The 16,134-nt window shown below is 36.8% G+C and overlaps 2 protein-coding genes across 5 annotated transcripts in view; one reads left to right on the top strand and one right to left on the bottom strand.

Moving 5' to 3' along the window:
• LOC147859536 (uncharacterized) overlaps positions 1 to 16,134 on the top strand; it is a 102,275-nt gene that overhangs the window by 73,999 nt on the left and 12,142 nt on the right. The gene's annotated exons all lie outside the window — the stretch shown is intronic.
• LOC147859546 (Protein kinase superfamily protein) lies at positions 279 to 14,486 on the bottom strand. Of its 4 annotated transcripts, XR_015530337.1 has the most exons (23): positions 14,008 to 14,485; positions 12,502 to 12,546; positions 12,308 to 12,346; positions 11,994 to 12,164; positions 11,744 to 11,896; positions 9,328 to 9,363; positions 5,758 to 5,801; positions 5,576 to 5,666; positions 5,450 to 5,491; positions 5,097 to 5,205; positions 4,758 to 4,872; positions 4,600 to 4,649; positions 4,365 to 4,443; positions 3,568 to 3,618; positions 3,302 to 3,443; positions 2,941 to 2,985; positions 2,748 to 2,855; positions 2,265 to 2,306; positions 1,997 to 2,182; positions 1,801 to 1,914; positions 1,048 to 1,173; positions 745 to 869; positions 279 to 711 (listed from the first exon to the last, which is right to left on the bottom strand). XR_015530337.1 is itself a non-coding variant. In XM_087325581.1 (22 exons), the coding sequence occupies exons 1-22, from the start codon at positions 14,425 to 14,427 to the stop codon at positions 670 to 672; spliced, it is 2,214 nt and encodes a 737-aa protein (XP_087181707.1). In that variant the 5' UTR covers positions 14,428 to 14,484; the 3' UTR covers positions 279 to 669. The 4 variants fall into 4 exon arrangements, 2 of the variants coding, with proteins under 2 accessions (XP_087181707.1, XP_087181706.1); XR_015530338.1 differs by lacking the exon at positions 9,328 to 9,363 and having other exon boundaries at positions 14,008 to 14,486; XM_087325581.1 differs by lacking the exon at positions 745 to 869 and having other exon boundaries at positions 279 to 675; positions 14,008 to 14,484.

The following is a 16,134-nucleotide window of genomic DNA, read 5'->3' on the forward strand; positions in this document are numbered from 1 at the left end:
TTCCTGTCATTCCCACAACAGCCTTTCACTCGTTGAAAAGCATATAAAAATAACTAATTTCTACCACAAATATGCACAGAAATTTGTAGGAAACTAGAAGAAAGAACCTCTGATATTCATTGTGAATCTTGTCCTAAGAGGAGATTGCCAGAAAAGTGCTCCCAATAACCACCTTGAATTTTCATATCATATTTCTTGTACTGGCATGATTTTAATATATGTAAACTAATATTTAAAAATGGAAGTGAAGATACAATCGCACTAACTAAACCTGACAAAATACATTTACAGAAATCATATATTGCAAAATAATACAACTACATCTCTCTTGTAATAACAATTATATAATATCTATATATAATATATATGTATATGTATGTATACAATTCACTGCTATATTAAATCAAATAATAGAAATGGAGTATAGGCGAAATAAAGAGCCAGCTGATATGGCAGTAACTACTATACAGCGCCTTCATACGTCCAATAATTATCACCAAATCTCTCATAATAACTAACACGTATTTATTGTACACTTCTTGTGCTTAAAATATCTCTGCCATTACAGAGGAAGCTAAGTACTGATTGCTCACCATAGAAAGTCGACTTGTTTTACCCCACAGATCTCTGCAGAAAACTATTGAAAGCAACCGATCACTTCCTTATGACTCATGACTGTTACACAGGAAAATTAATCAGAGACAGAAATTGGTTCATGTATTAACTAGTCTAATATGGAAAATAAACATAGTGAAGAACTCTGAAATACTCCTGGGCCATCTATATTCCCCAAATGCCTTAAATTATTCTTCATTTCCCCAAGTGCCTCTCACTGTTGGTTAGTTCCTCAAACACCCTTGATTAACCCCCTCCCCTGTCAGGTAAATACAGGTGCTATTTGGGTAAGTTTAAATGGTCCTGTTACATCTCTTTTTGCTCTCTTTGGGGAGTCTACCAGAAGTACCAAGCAAAATAAAAACAAAGCAGGGGGTATTTCAGAGTTTTCTTTCCCTCTATGAAAGAAATAGAAATATCCAGTGTCCTCACCGCTATCACATCCTGTGCCACACCATTGACAGAGTTTCTGATTGTTCTCGCAATGATCCTCGATGTCAGCTTCCCAACAAGCTCACCCGGTAACAGGAGGGCTTGCCACTGGGCTTGAACAGGCAGCTGTCAAAGGAAAAAGCTTCTTTTTGTTAGGCATAATCAAAGGCTTAAACCAAAGAGTATCCACGCTTATAGAAGGCCCTATCACAGTAAAAACTCTTAAGTTAACATTCAGCTTCTTTTCGTTGGGAGAAAGAAGCGGGTAAACAAAGAGAATACAATGAATGAGAAGGCAGCTGTCCAAACCAAACTTCTTGAGTTAACATTCATTTTCTTTTTGTTAAAACAAGGGTTAAACAAAGATTATAGAATGGTTAAGGAAAGGTTGTGTTTATCCCACTTCAATTAACTAAAAGAAAATATTGACGTGAATATTCAGCTTCATTTGTTTGATGACGAAGATCATGAACAGATAAGAAAGACTGATACAGTTCATAAAATGTACATCACTATCAATTTACATATCTTAATCTGCAGCATTTTTAAAGGAAATTTCTACAGATAAAGATATGTAAGTTGGCAAATGTCATAGCCAGTGTGGGCAATGAAGTGGCCCTAGTTCTGAAAATGAGTAAACATATTTTCCAAAATAGAAATTTCAGGCACATTCACATTGTTTTTCATATGTACATCATCCAGTTACATAATTTAGTTATAGCATTTTGATAGAATAAAAGGAAAATAGATCACCTCAAATATCACAGCTAATGTTGGCAATGAATTGACCAAGTTCTGAATATCAGTAAAACTATCTAAAGAACGAACAATTTCTGTCACATTCAAATCATTTTCAACCAATTGCTCCTGAAAGTTAAAACTGAGAGAGCTGTTAAGAAAATTAAGATGGTATGATAAACATCATGGCACTATCATAACTTGACATCACCTGCACATTAGAAGACTCTCCTAATCCTTCAAACATGATTTTTCTCAGCCTTATTAAAGTGTTAAGGTTTTGCAAATCATTTTCTTCTAGAAGATTTGGTTGCCCAAGGGTCCCAAGTGCTGGAACACTAGAAACAACTGAATTGGCACTGGTCTCAATTGTAGCTCGGGCCAAAGCATCCAAGCCCTGTCACTTCAAATAGATGCACTCAGGAAGTTCACATGTGGAAACCATGAAAAAATAAGAAAAAGTTGGGAACAATACCTACCTTCGCAACCTCCTCCAAAACAGTTTCTTTTACAAAACCTCCCTGGAAATTAAGAGTACCTCATGCATCAGTGCATGAATTGCTTTCAAAAGTGAAACTATATGCCATGCCAAACCCCAATTTTCCATGTTAATAATGGATTAGTACAGAGAAATGTGATTAGAAAACAGAAGGTACTGCTCTAATGAGCTTCAACTGAAATTTTAAAATAATATGAGACATCATATACTAATGTTCTGATCTTTGTTAAGTCTGCCTCACCCCTAGTCGAGGTGCTCTGGTGGTACATTATCAGTGCAATTGTGCATAAAAAATATAACAATTTCAAATTTAGACCTAATATAAAAAACTTTCATTAACTTACCCAAGGATATACAAGGTAGTGTATTATAAAAGGCAAAGTCTCTCAAACTATTGTGTTTAAGGTATACATTGATGCTTAAATTTATTCCAGGCAGATTTGTATAGAGATAGGGAACTTACATCATCACTTAAAATAAAAGCTAGAATCTTTTTGAGAATGGGGTTTCTGGTTGTGTTTGGTCTCTCCTCTTTGACAGCAAGGCTCTCGATTGTGGCAGACCTCAGAGCCTGTAGCATTAAATTATGGAGCCACATTACCAGCAAGAAGATGAAAGAATTAATAAATTTCAGTGTCAGAGTTGAAGGAACAAACCTCTGTCACCAAGGATTCTAACCGATCAATTTGAAAAGCACCATCCTAGAAAAACGTAGAGAAAATGGCATCAAAAGTATGAGAGATAGAAAAGCAAGGCATGGATTTCATTGGCTGTTAAATCTGAGAGAAAGGAAACTAATTTCTAAAATCATATTTGAAATTTTAATAAAGAAAACAGAAAATCAAGACATGGTTCTCTCACTTTGAAAACAAATAAAATTGATCTCAAGGGGCAACCTACCTTTACTCCACTATCAAAACTAGTTTTACAGCCCAAAAGGAATGGAAAGGGAAGAAAATTACCAGATAGACAAGGGGTATGATTATATCAGAACTGTTATAATCCATTTCTCAATACCTTGTATAAAAGAGCCTTCAATGTAGACCGTAATTGAGGAGCATCATCTGTGAGCACTTTCCTAGCAATCCAAGGATAAGAACTGCCCAGAACTTTGTAATCAGGGTTGCTACTGAGAGCTATACCTTCCAAAACTGTCAAACTGTACAGGTTGAAATTGAAAGTTATGTGAAAATAGATCAGAATATTCAGCCAATTTTGACAAAAGATTATAGATGAATCCTCATAAATCTCAACTAATGAACTATTTTCCTCTCAATCCATACCTCCTCACGACAAGGGAGAAGTATGATGGTATTTGAAATTTGAACTGGTACCTGCATCAATAGACACTTCAGCTTCTGAATGGGGTTTGTATATATAGTTCAGAAACTAGTTTATATTTGACTATATCACATGAATAATGCCACGACAACATAAGTGAAATTGCAAAACATTTATTACCCATGTCCAACAAAGAGCAACCCTTCATTCACTTCATAGGATCCAAAAAGAGATGAGATTATCTGGAATATATAATATTAATGGACCATCAGAGTCCCATTAACGAAGTGAATACAATCTACATCATTCTCATTTAATCCTGTACGGCCAGAGTCCTCAGTAATATGGTATATCACATACCAGTCAAAAAATTGATACACATTGATAAAAGGGCAACATGAAAATCTGATCCTAAAATTAACCCCAAGAAGTTTGGTTGCTAGCGGAAGTTGAAACTTCACATTCTAGACTAAGAATGACTGTATACCATAGAGTTACTGATAGCTCGCGTGCCATAGCAATCATCAAACAAGACTAAAAGAAAGATACCAATCCTCAAACAGTTAATTGTCGAGAGGCAATTGAATTGTACAAATATTTGAAACACAGATCACCAAATTAAATTAGCATTCTCTACTAAAAAAAAAATTTGACCAGTGTTTGGTCCTACAGACCTGAATAATATTGCTCATAATGCATAATTCATTTGGCTCAATAACATAATTTTGATTATAAACTAAATAGAGATGGATAATATAAAACATATACTTCCAATAATGTACAGGCAAAAATTCCATACATTGTTCTACCAAGATTTCCAGAGAGGTCACCAAAGCTTATGTTTCGAGCCCCTTTGCTGACAGCATTTTGGAATACCTCTACAAAATCAAAATATTTTGAAGTTCACATTAAGTTCTAGAGAGCTAATATCATAAAAACATGCCCAAAATGCTGGTTTGTCTTAGTCTTCAACATAATAGACAGCCTTCATAAAGAGTTATATCCATCAGAAATCTCAGTTTTTAGTGTATAACCTGTCAAAGCCTTTGAAACGTCACTCTTTTGGGCAGCTGCAGGAAGAAACCTGTAATATAAAATAAATTTGGGTGTCCATTAAATGAAATAATCAAGCTTGTGCACCAAAATTAAGAGCCAAACCCAACTATCACAATCCATAGGTCAATTTCCCTACCCAAGAGCAACAAAATCTTCCGCCAGTGCATCAAAGTCGCGATTTACTAGATGTACACATGCCTCGATCAGTGAATCTCGAAGATTTTGCGGCATTTCACCCATCATGCCAAAGTCTGATTAAAACATGGCCACGTGTTGATTGCTGCAATCCAATCACAGCATAAAATTGACATGCTCACTCTAAACTATACTACATTATTTTCTCGAGCTACTATTCTAGCTTGGGTAGTATTACCATGAAATCTTCATAAAAGTCTACATACTATATCTATCAACGTCAATGTATCTGGGCCTTTGTAAGATGCAGAGTATGAATAATTAAAGATAACTACTTCACCTAAATATGCCAACTTTCCATCATATGTTCGCATGAGGTTGCCAGGATGTGGGTCTGCATGGTAAAATCCATTATCCAAAAGTTGAGATAGAGAGCAGTATACTCCGACCTTTAGATAACAAAAATCAGTATCAATTCCACTTCGTATCTAACATCAGCATAGCACATTGGTACTTGCAATGGCAACAATGAAAACACATTAACAAAGTATTGAAAAACACGAAACACTATCAATTCCAATTGTGTTTAACATCAGTATTAACCACTGATACTAGCAAGACAACCAGGAAAACGCATTAAAATAAGGTATTGCACGCATTTACAACTAGAGTTAGAAAGCAATATTTGCACACCTCAATTAAATGAAGATCGTTTACATCTGATAACCTTTGCCCCTGCAGAATGTCTCAGAGACAATCACCACATTGTGCGAGTATCCAAAGACACCACAAAATATATAGACATGAATTTGATTGTACCTCTACCCATTCCATCACTAACACTCTTTGACTTGATAGCTGTGGAAACATTTCAGGTACTATAACATCTGGTAAGGTTCCAAATGCATCCCTATGATCATTGTTTATTACTTAGAGCTGCAATAAAGTTGTTTAAGAATGACAACGATATTGTTTTGAAAAACCTGCTAAATTGTTCTTACCGAAAACGTAAACCATTTTGAGCTTCAGCTTCATAATCCATTTCCTGCATGTTAGAATGCAGAAAAGCACATTAATAAGCTGCAACTTCTCTGATTCTTTTTTAGATGAAGAATCTGTTTTAATGTATGAAAAAACAGACCAAATTGCCTACAGTGTAGCGATGTATAAGAAATATTACAAAGTTCATAAAAGATATGCTAAGTTGTATGTACAAGAAGCCACTATGGAATCTGAAGAGCTATAATTCATTCTGCAACATCTGCTAAGCAGCACAAGAGGAACAAGCAGATGCTTCCTATAAGTTACAGAGAGTATAGATCAACTCCGTCGAAATAAGAGTCAAGATGGTTGCATGGAGAAACTTTCACCACCAAGAATTTTGACGCAGCAGGATTTCCAAATGCACCAAAAAAGAATAGAAAACAATTGTAGCAAATACATCATATCTATTTGTGCATGCGTCCCCCATAGAATACATGTTTAAAGAACCTCAAAAATAATGGACAAGATAAGCAAGATAATATGGCTGAAATTGTTCTCCTCAAAATGAATATGAGTTATGACCTGCCATACCAGATGAGCATGTCTGCAAGTCCAAAAGCAGTGTTTAAAGATTCTGACAGCCTGGAGTCACAGCATGCAGTCTGACGTAAAAAGGTTAATATGAAACATGCCTAGGAACCTGATTTGAAACATATCGTTCAGTGTGAACTTGGCCAACCCTAAATGTTGACTAATGAGAGAGAACCTCTTACATATAAAGAGGCAAAGGCATGTGAGCACAGCAATAAGTGGGAGCTTGCTATGCAGGAAGAGATTAAGGCTTTACATTCAAATAATACTTGGGACTTGGTTAAACTGCCCAAAGGAAGGAAAGCTATTCCTAACAAATGGGTATATAAATCAAGACTGTTGATGACAAACCCAAGTATAAAGCAAGGCTGGTTGCAAAAGGATATGCTCAAACTAAGGGCATAGATTTCCAAGAAGTGTTTTCTCTTGTGGTAAAAATGACCACTTTGCAAGTGCTATTTGCTATAGTGGCAGCCCAATCATTCTTCTATTATATGTCGATGATATGCTCATTGCTGCCAAGAAAAGGAGCACTGTTGATGTCCTTAAAAATCAGCTGAAATCTGCATTTTCAATGAAAGGCCTTGGGGGAGCTGAACATGTACTTGGAGTAAGAATTAGGAGACAACAGGAGCTCCACACATTGTATTTATCTCAGGAAAAATACATTGATAAGGTGCTGGACAGATTTTGTATGGCTGATGCAAAGCCACTTGGAGTGCCATTACAGCCATATGATAAAATCTCTAAGGAAGATTGTCCTAAGATACAAGAAGCAATCAATGACATGCAAGGTGTACCTTATGCTTCAGCTTGTGGTTCACTTATGTATGCTATGGTTGCTACTAGACCTTATATTGCCTATGCAGTGGGAGTTGTAAGCCAATTCATGGCTAATCCAGGCAAGGCACATTGGAATGTAGTAAAGTCCATTATGAGGTACTTAAAAGGGACTAAAAATAAATGCCTCTGTTATGGAAAAGACCCATTAGAGCTGAAGGGTTTCTGTGACTCTGACATGGCAGGTGATGTGGATACACAGAAATCCACGAGTGGCTATGTATTCACACTTGCAGGTGGTGCTGTATCATGGTGCGGTAGGCTGCAAAAGGTTGTTGCTCTGTCCACTACCAAGGATGAATATATTTTAGTCATTGAGGCTTCCAAGGAAGCGATATGGTTAGCACGTTTTTGCAGTGAGTTTGGTTTGCCTGAAAAGGCACCTATGCTTGGTTGTGATAGCCAAAGTGCCATCTGTTTGGCAAAGAATGCTATGTTTCATGCACGCACAAAACATATTGATATGCGATATCACTTCATTCGAGAAGTGCTTGAGGATGGCCTTATCACATTGATAAAGGTCCACACATCACAGAACCCTGCAGATGTACTCACCAAGTGCTTACCCATAGCACAACATCATATATGCATACAGATGGCGGGAGTTACGTAGCGTAAAGGCGTCATCTATGCCCTTAATTGGGAGGTTGTTGGGGTAGAGGCCCTAAATGACCCCTTAAAGTGTGTAAATGTGTATAGGCCTACTTATAAAGGCCAAAAGTCACTAATCACTTTTTTGTTATTTTTGGGCAAGTTCAGTGTGAACTTGGCCAACCCTAAATGGGTCATATAAAACATAAGTTAAAAACGTTTGGATCTCACTTTGAAAGGTGAACTCCTCCAACTGCCTCTCTCTCTCTCTATCTGTCTATCTTTTCAACAATTACTCTAGTGCTACACCTAAAGCCCTGAGTGTTCCTCAGCCTTATTGACAATTTCTTACCCTTTCAAAGGTTACAATTTGGAGCCTGCTTAAAATAGATATATATGTGGAGTTGGGTATCATTATCAGTTGGGTATCATTATCATCATGAGGGTAATACACACACCACATATGATATACTTTTATACATGTCTCCCTACCTCCAAGTTGGCTAGTTACCTCCCCATGCCCATGTAATTGCCACTCCCACAGTTCTAATCTAATCTGGATCATAAATCCTATCTTAATGTACAGACCACAGACCTAATATGTTACAGAAACAAATCCTATCTCTAAGCAATTCATGAGAGGATTTGGGAGACAGAAAACAGCTGGATCAAAAATGTCATTCCTGTTATTGTGACAAGGAACTTACACAAGAAAATTGAAATACACGCAGAAAGGACACGGAATGAAGAAATGAACACCCTATGTCATTATGCCTCCAACAGCTCATGAAGGGAGGAGGGTCATGAGAGCTCGATATTTAACAAACCTATGCCTCTCACCCTGAGAAGACGGCCAATGAGCTCTACAAAAATTAAGAACAAGAGAGGAGAAATATAGAAACCAAAAATCAGATCATTCTAAGGATGAAAAAATCAATGTGTTCTAACCTCTAGTGTTAAATGAACACGTGGTCATGTGCAAAGAGTGAAGCGAAAATTCCACAGCCAAGAAGTGCACATGGTGTTCTCACAAAAATCTTAATCTACCTTGCCATGCAGCTTCTTAAAGTTGAGGATTGTAAGATGATTTGTAAAGAATTCAGACAGAGTTGAGATACCGAGACACTGCAATGCCCACACAACGACTATAGTTGGATTGTAACTGGCTGTGCACCCATCAAACAGCAATTTTCGTTTTATGATTGTTGAGGATATACACTGTTATCTATTCAAGTTCTCCCATATGCCAACTACGGCTTTTACAAAAACATCCACATAATTTCCTCTTTTCACAATTTTGACGCAAGGTACAGCAGATCATTGCAGGTTCATTGACCAATCAAAGGGATCATAGATAGTCTCCAAGAGCAAAATGAATTGATAATAAAAGGAGGATTAATAAGCTTTCTATTATGCTTTTATCGTAAGATTATTGTGCTTTCCATTCTGTATTTATGATAAGGTTAGTGATCTTTCAATTATGCATTCATGATAAACAATTATTACTCTAAAAATCAAAATAGTAACTTGCATGCAACATCAGAAATAGTTGATCATGGCATTACCCGGAAAAGGCTGGTTGCCCATTCATCAACAATTGCCTGCATAAAAATATTATGTCAAACCTATACCACATTCAATATTCAAAGAAATCTTACACATTGTAGAACTCTCAAACTAAACATTACCAAAGGAAAAAGAAACTGCAATACAACATAGGTGATGAAGATAATGCACTTCAAAACATAAAAACTGCCCAAGTTCACAAGTTCTATGTGAACCATGATCACAAACCAAGGGAATTCCATGTACTTCAATACGTTTTTCTGGGTGTTCGTAAGGACTCTCAAACATTAAAAATGGGCCCGTGTGCTAAATTAAGCACAAGATATTGTGGTCCTTACACCATTACTAAACAAATCGGCCTCAACTCCTAATCGTCTTGATTTACATCCTTCCATTGTCATGGTTCATCCAGTCTTTCACATGAATCGCTTAAAAGAGGCTCTAGGGTATTATGATAATATCATTTCACCATTGGCAGATACCATTACCTTCCTCGTGAACCAAGGAAGATACTTGATCGTAGGACAAAATGCTAAGATCAGAGGATATCAAACAAGAAAATCAAATGGAAGAATAAATTGGAGGAAGATAGCACGTGGGAAGCTACAGACACATTGCAACAAATCTTTACTTCTTTTAAATTGCAAGAGTGCATTTATTAGAAGAGGGGTAATGTTCAAACATACTCAGGTACATAATTGGGTCAAACGTACCCAGGTTCATAATAGGGGAAATCATGCTGTAATCTCAGAGTTGTCAGCATAAATCCATTAAATGGATTTAGTGAACTTAAGCTAATACATGTCTTTGGGTACCCTCTGCATGAAAGTTCCGGCAAATGCTATTATTGTTGGCCAATCTTTATAAGAGGGAGAGTTCCTTCTTGACAAGGGGGTCTTTGGACATTCGATCGATCTAGGTAGTTTTGGATGTGCCTCTTCGAAGTCATAGTCATCTACCAAGGTCCTCGTATGAAGCTCTTGGGTAGCATGAAATGGTTAGCGGTTAGGGAATTCACATCTACACTGTCAACTAGCAATGAGCACGGTTTCAGCTCAAACCGAACCGAACTGTTAAGCCATGGTTTAACGGTTTATTGGTTCCAAAACATTTTAATGGTTTGGTTTGGTTTGGATTTTCGATAAACGGTTCAGTTCGGTTCTAAAACTCGGGTTTATAGGTTTATAGGTTTGGCTTAAAGGTTTATAGGTTTTTGGTTAACTTTTTTTTACGTTAATAGTTTATTAATTTAATGGTTTAATTAATGGTTTTTTATTAATTTAATTAATTTAACTTAAATGTTTATTTAATTTAATGGTTCAATTAAAGTTTCTTTTATTGATTTAATAAAATTAACTTAAATGCTTATTTAATTAAACGTATTTTTGTTTATTTAGATGTTTAATTAGTTTGATTTAAATGGTTAGGTTTAAATTTTTTATTAAATGGTTTGGTTTGGTTTCAACTTTTCCCTAAACGGTTTGGTTTAAAAAATTTATTAAATGGTTCGGTTTGGTTTCAACTTTTCCCTAAATGGTTTGGATTGGTTTTTGTTTTATAAAAACGGTTTGGTTCAGTTTCTTTGCCTTGAAACCAAACCAAACCGTGCCCATCGCTACTATCAACTCTGGTGTGGGGGCAGATGGGTGGTAACGAATATTACTGGCATGTATTTTTTGGATTAATTATGTTTAATTAAGAGATTAAGGTCTTGGGTATTACATTGGGGCTTGCAAATTTACACACGAATGCACGCACATATCCTGCATGGCTGTTCGAAGTATGCAATTCAGGAAGCATGGAAAAAAAAATTGAAATATATGCAGGAACTTCGGAATTTAATATTGGGACCTTAAAACCTATAACTTGATCAAAATGGGAATAAATTATAAGTTATGAAGCCCTTCCATAATTTTGTTGGCATTTAAATATGTGCTCTTTCGGATGATGCAATGACAAGCATCTCCTAAGCTTTGTACTCGTGTGACACTAGGGTTGAGAAGGTTGGAGACAGATTGAACGATGGTGTGAATGCCATCTCTAAACTTCATCCCCAAGCTTCATTGTTCTAAGGAATGGAAATCAAAAGGTTACTGGGGCTGTCTGGACAATGCAACAAAAATCATCGCCAAAGCTCCTGGAGTCGATATACTAATGAAAATGAGAAAGCTAGATGCGGTCTGGATGATGAGACAATTACCATCTCCAAATCTTTGTGTCCCAGATTCGCATAAAATTTCCTAGTATGCTTGTAGGAACAAAAACTGGATAACATAAAAATATTGTCAGAAATAACCCACACATATTGAGACAGAAAACTACAAGAGCGGTCCTTTCCTAACATTAGCCATAATGGTTCAAGTGCTGAACATTAATAACCCTCAGAAAATTTATGAGAACAGGTTGCACACAAACCTCCAGGTCTGTGTTAAATTTTCCAGCCCTCCTTACAAAGCCAGCAAGCAGACGTAAAATGAATATATCCAAGGAAATTGCAGCCCTAACACCAGGTCTTTGTACTTTCACAGCAACGGTTTGTCCATTAGCTCGAAGGCGTGCTTGATAGACCTTCAATAAGAAAAACATGTATTGAATCATGAATACAAATTTTAGAAATATTGATGATGACTTTAGCAAAACTATGTTTTCTCAATATATGAAGCACCTGGCCAATAGAAGCTGCAGCAACAGGTTGTGGGCTTATTTCTGAGAAGATGAGGTCTACCGGTAGCCCCAACTCTTGCTCAATCATCTGTAATGCTGCATCAGTTGCAAATGGTGCAATGCGATCTTGAAGTAGTGATAATTCCTCAAGATAAGCGGGTGATATCACGTCCTATGTAAAAGAGGTAGAGTTGGGTGAATAAAACATTGCTCCCCAAGCTTTCGCGCCTCAGTATCAGTAGAGACCCAGAAAGCTAAATTCATTAGGGATGTGAAAAACTGAGCAAAGAAAATCCAATTGTTGTAAGAACTTACAGGCCTTGACGAGACTGCTTGCGCTATCTTTACAAATGCCTGCACTCGAACAAATGCCAAAATATAAGAAATCTAAGTCTCAATGTGCATAGTTTTTCAAGCACATGTGGCTTTCTTTTAGCAAATTGATATTGAATGGAAACAACAAACACAATCAGATTTTCTTTGTTTACAGAATCTAGATGAGAACATACTGGGCCTAACTGTATCAATGCTGCCCTTAATTCGCCAGCCCGCTTCTGAAATTTAAAGAAAACAAGAGTGAGATTCTGTCTATTTCTTATCCATTAATATTTGAGGTGTTCCATAGACAACCAAGACACAACAAGCCAAAGATGGTCTCTACCTTTGCCGGATTGTACAATGCACCTCTAGAAATACATTATCTCTCACTATACTTAGTTCTGATCTGATTTATAACCAACAATGAAGCTTTATTACCCCTTCAATCTAAGGATCTGGCCACACACCAGAGGTTTAATTTCTTATTATGAACCTTTAAAAGCTGGACACTGCAAGTACCAATCTGGAAGTCTGGCTTCTCAATCTTCTATACACAGTAATAAAGTGTACTGGGAATCTATCCAGCATCTTCGAGTTAGAACATTTGTACCTCTTCTTTAAGGCCTATAGACAATCTTCATGATTTCTTCCTTTGACATGGGCAGTTGCTTCAAAATTGGACAATCACAATACAATATGCAAGTCTAATGCCTTCACCTCCACCGACCTTTATTGCAATCTTCTCCTCAAAAAGAAAGATCAGTTACTTCTCCTTTGGAAATTACAAACTACTCACAACAATATTTTCATTTCAATTTGCAGTCTGCAATATACTCTCAATCCCAATAAGTTCGGCATTTCCCCGTGGTCAATGACATATATTTGACCTGCTCTATGTACTTCACATGTGCTTATATTGACTACTGAAATTTCATCGAATTGTTAACTAGACTAATTCTGAAGTAAGCACCCAAAATTCTTTATGTGCACGTTTGGCCCCACTGTCCTACACAGTTCAGGTGCTTATGCCAACTGTTCTGAAATCCATCTAAATTGTTAACTATCCTAATTCTGAAGTAGGTCCAAGAGTTACCAGATTGTAGCTTTAAGTGTTCCCGCCTCTTTCCTAACTTTACTACATAGTGTAGTCCCCTTTTTCATCAATATTACACTAAACCATTTCTGCCAAATTTTTGTTACTTGTAATTTTATAAGTTTTTTCATACTTTTTATGCTGGATAATCATACATCCGTCTTACATAGGTCAATCTCACTTTTGTCTTTTTCTTCCTAGCAAATTTATGATGTACATTGAAACTGATTTTTCTTTGTTCTTAATTCATACCTGGAAAGTCCACGCTACTCACAAAAAAAAATGTTACTACAATCTGAGATATACAAAAAAATGTTACCTACATCAGCGGATACTTAGTGTCATTCCCCGATTTCAAGCATGATATTCCCGGCATATCATCAGACATTTACACTTTAATCACAGCCTAGGTTACATAAGTAAGTATCTTGTTTAGGTATAATTTCATGTCGCTTTATTTTACTAATTCTACACGATGCACATGGGTGTAACTTTCGGTCACATTGGTCAATTTGTCCTTTTGAAGTCAATTGGTATTGCCTCTCAATTCCTCCTCTATACATATGTGTCTATAAGTGTGCGTATGTGTGTCTCCTATGCGTACCTTAAACATGGATTCTGAGCGTCCTGAAAGCGTATCGAGATACCTAAAAAGCGCCCAAACACCAAGAGTGGAAGCAATGTGAAGGAGGCGACGGCCAAGAAGGAAGGGACGTTTGGAGAAGATCGAAGCAATCCGAGAAGCATTGTACTCCGTAAGAAACTCGGCTTCAGTGGCTGAAGCATCGGCAATATAACCTGAATACTTCGAGAAAGTATCGATATTCTCATTAAACCTTGGCTCTCGTTGTTGAGATAGGGCTGCAAAGCAGACCGTGCGAGGAAAAGAGGTGGAAATATGAAGCTTTAAGCTTGCTTTTCCTCTTCTTCTTTTGTTTTTTGGCGTTTCTCTACCTGTTTCACGCCATCGCCATCGCCATCGCTCTGGGGATCCAAGATGGCTCGCATAGCATCTGGTTGCCATCGCACGTCTAGTTCCAGAATCTCAGTATTCTGTCTGTCTGTCTCTCTCTCTCTCTCTCGACTGTGAAGAGAACAAATCTATACAGTTTCAATTATTTCCAAATGTGACCTCCTGCTTTTAAGAAATACCAAATTATCCTCGCCCCCAAATTCCAATCATTAATCTCAAAATGAAGACCGGTTGCAATCTATGAGAGAGAAAAGATAAAATAGAATCATTTTTATCATCCACAAGAAGGTTAATTTTGACATTATGGGACCAAATCAACATGGCATGATGTATGTGATCCTTTCTTAAGAAGGGGTTTTACTTCTTTTTACTAAAAAGTTTCTATGTGAAAATAATGCATGCAAATGTATGCCCACCCTTATTAGTCGAGATTCGAGAATGACACTTAAACATTCTCGTGTTCTTCTAACAAGTCGTCATACTTCTTAAAAATTACCTTATATGTTCTGTATGCATGAAGTAAGTAGGTGTCTTGCTTGTATTGTTGCCATTTTAGCTTTGCCGATTTACAACTAGCTTGTTGATTTAACAAAATGTTTTCAATACATAAAGTAAGCATTGCATATCATCCACAATATATAAGAATAACACAATGACATCGACATATAGGAGTATAAAATAAAGTTATTACATAAATTTTGGGCCATCTAACCCTTCTTAGTTTGTATCCTTGTTTACTATTTCCTCTAGTTTATTATTGTATAGATTAAAGGGAGTGGAAGAGAGCAAACACTCTTACTTGGCCACCATGTAGCTCAAGAAGTACTTTGAGAAACCCCCATCGTTCTTAAAGTCCATAAAACAACAATAAAGTGTTTTTCCTTGAAGCTGATTTTCTTCCATAATTACTCTTAAGGTAACAAAATAATCAACAATTGAATGTTTTGGTCGAGAGAGAGAGAGAGAGAGAGAGAGAGAGAGAGAGTATAATGGAATACAATGGATATTTTATCGTCCGTGATGAGGCCAAAATTGACCCACGGAACCAAATCAGCATATCATCTTGTATGGGACTTCTTCCTAGGACCAGGGATTACTACTTTGTAGCAAAAACTCTCAATGTGAAAATAATGCACAGATATATGTGCTCACTCTTCTTAATGGAAAGTTGAGTATGAAACTCGCATTATCATGTCTGTTTACCAAGTCCTCATTTCTCGCAAATTACCAAGCATGCAATAAGTAAGTGGTATTCATCCTCTGGTAGGTTTGGATTCCATGTCTTCATGTTGGCATCACAATGCCATGATGCTACCTCAATGCCTACCTTTTGTGAATGAGTTCATAAAAGTGTTAAGGCTCTTCGAAGGCAAAGGCTCATTAGGGTAGTGAGATGCGATTGCATATGTTGTGGCATTGTTTCTTGAGAGAAGGACGGAGAGTTTACCAAAGAGAGCGAAAGATTTTATTATCGTCTTCGAAGGTCAAACATTACCTATGAGACTAAAATATTACACATGAAAGTGAGTAGCAACTCAAACTCCCGAACTTCTTTCGACCACTTTGATCACTTGTTCCCCAACACCCTGTCTCATTAGCTCACAATGTAATGGAAGCTAATGGAAGCAATGGTTCGAATGGCAAAAACAAGATGGGCTTTAACATGTATCGATGCAAATGGATGGATGGAGAGAGAGAGAGAGTTTTTGCCCAAGTGGATGTAGTTCAATTGGTAAGGTTGTCCAATGGAGACCGGGA

The sequence above is a fragment of the Azolla caroliniana genome, unplaced genomic scaffold, assembly GCF_043228905.1.
Source record: "Azolla caroliniana isolate FFs.n. ecotype wild unplaced genomic scaffold, voAzoCaro1.0.p SCAF_10, whole genome shotgun sequence".
In the NCBI taxonomy this organism is placed as follows: domain Eukaryota; kingdom Viridiplantae; phylum Streptophyta; class Polypodiopsida; order Salviniales; family Salviniaceae; genus Azolla; species Azolla caroliniana.

Excerpts from the sequence above, each read along its gene's own strand:
- LOC147859546 (XM_087325580.1), bottom strand. The coding sequence starts at position 14,427 with ATGGCAACCAGATGCTATGCGAGCCATCTTGGATCCCCAGAGCGATGG. Across the intron at positions 5,206-5,449 it reads ACGATCTTCATTTAATTGAG|GTCGGAGTATACTGCTCTCT; the intron begins GTGTGCAAATAT and ends TGTTATCTAAAG. Across the intron at positions 2,856-2,940 it reads TAGAATCCTTGGTGACAGAG|GCTCTGAGGTCTGCCACAAT; the intron begins GTTTGTTCCTTC and ends TTAATGCTACAG.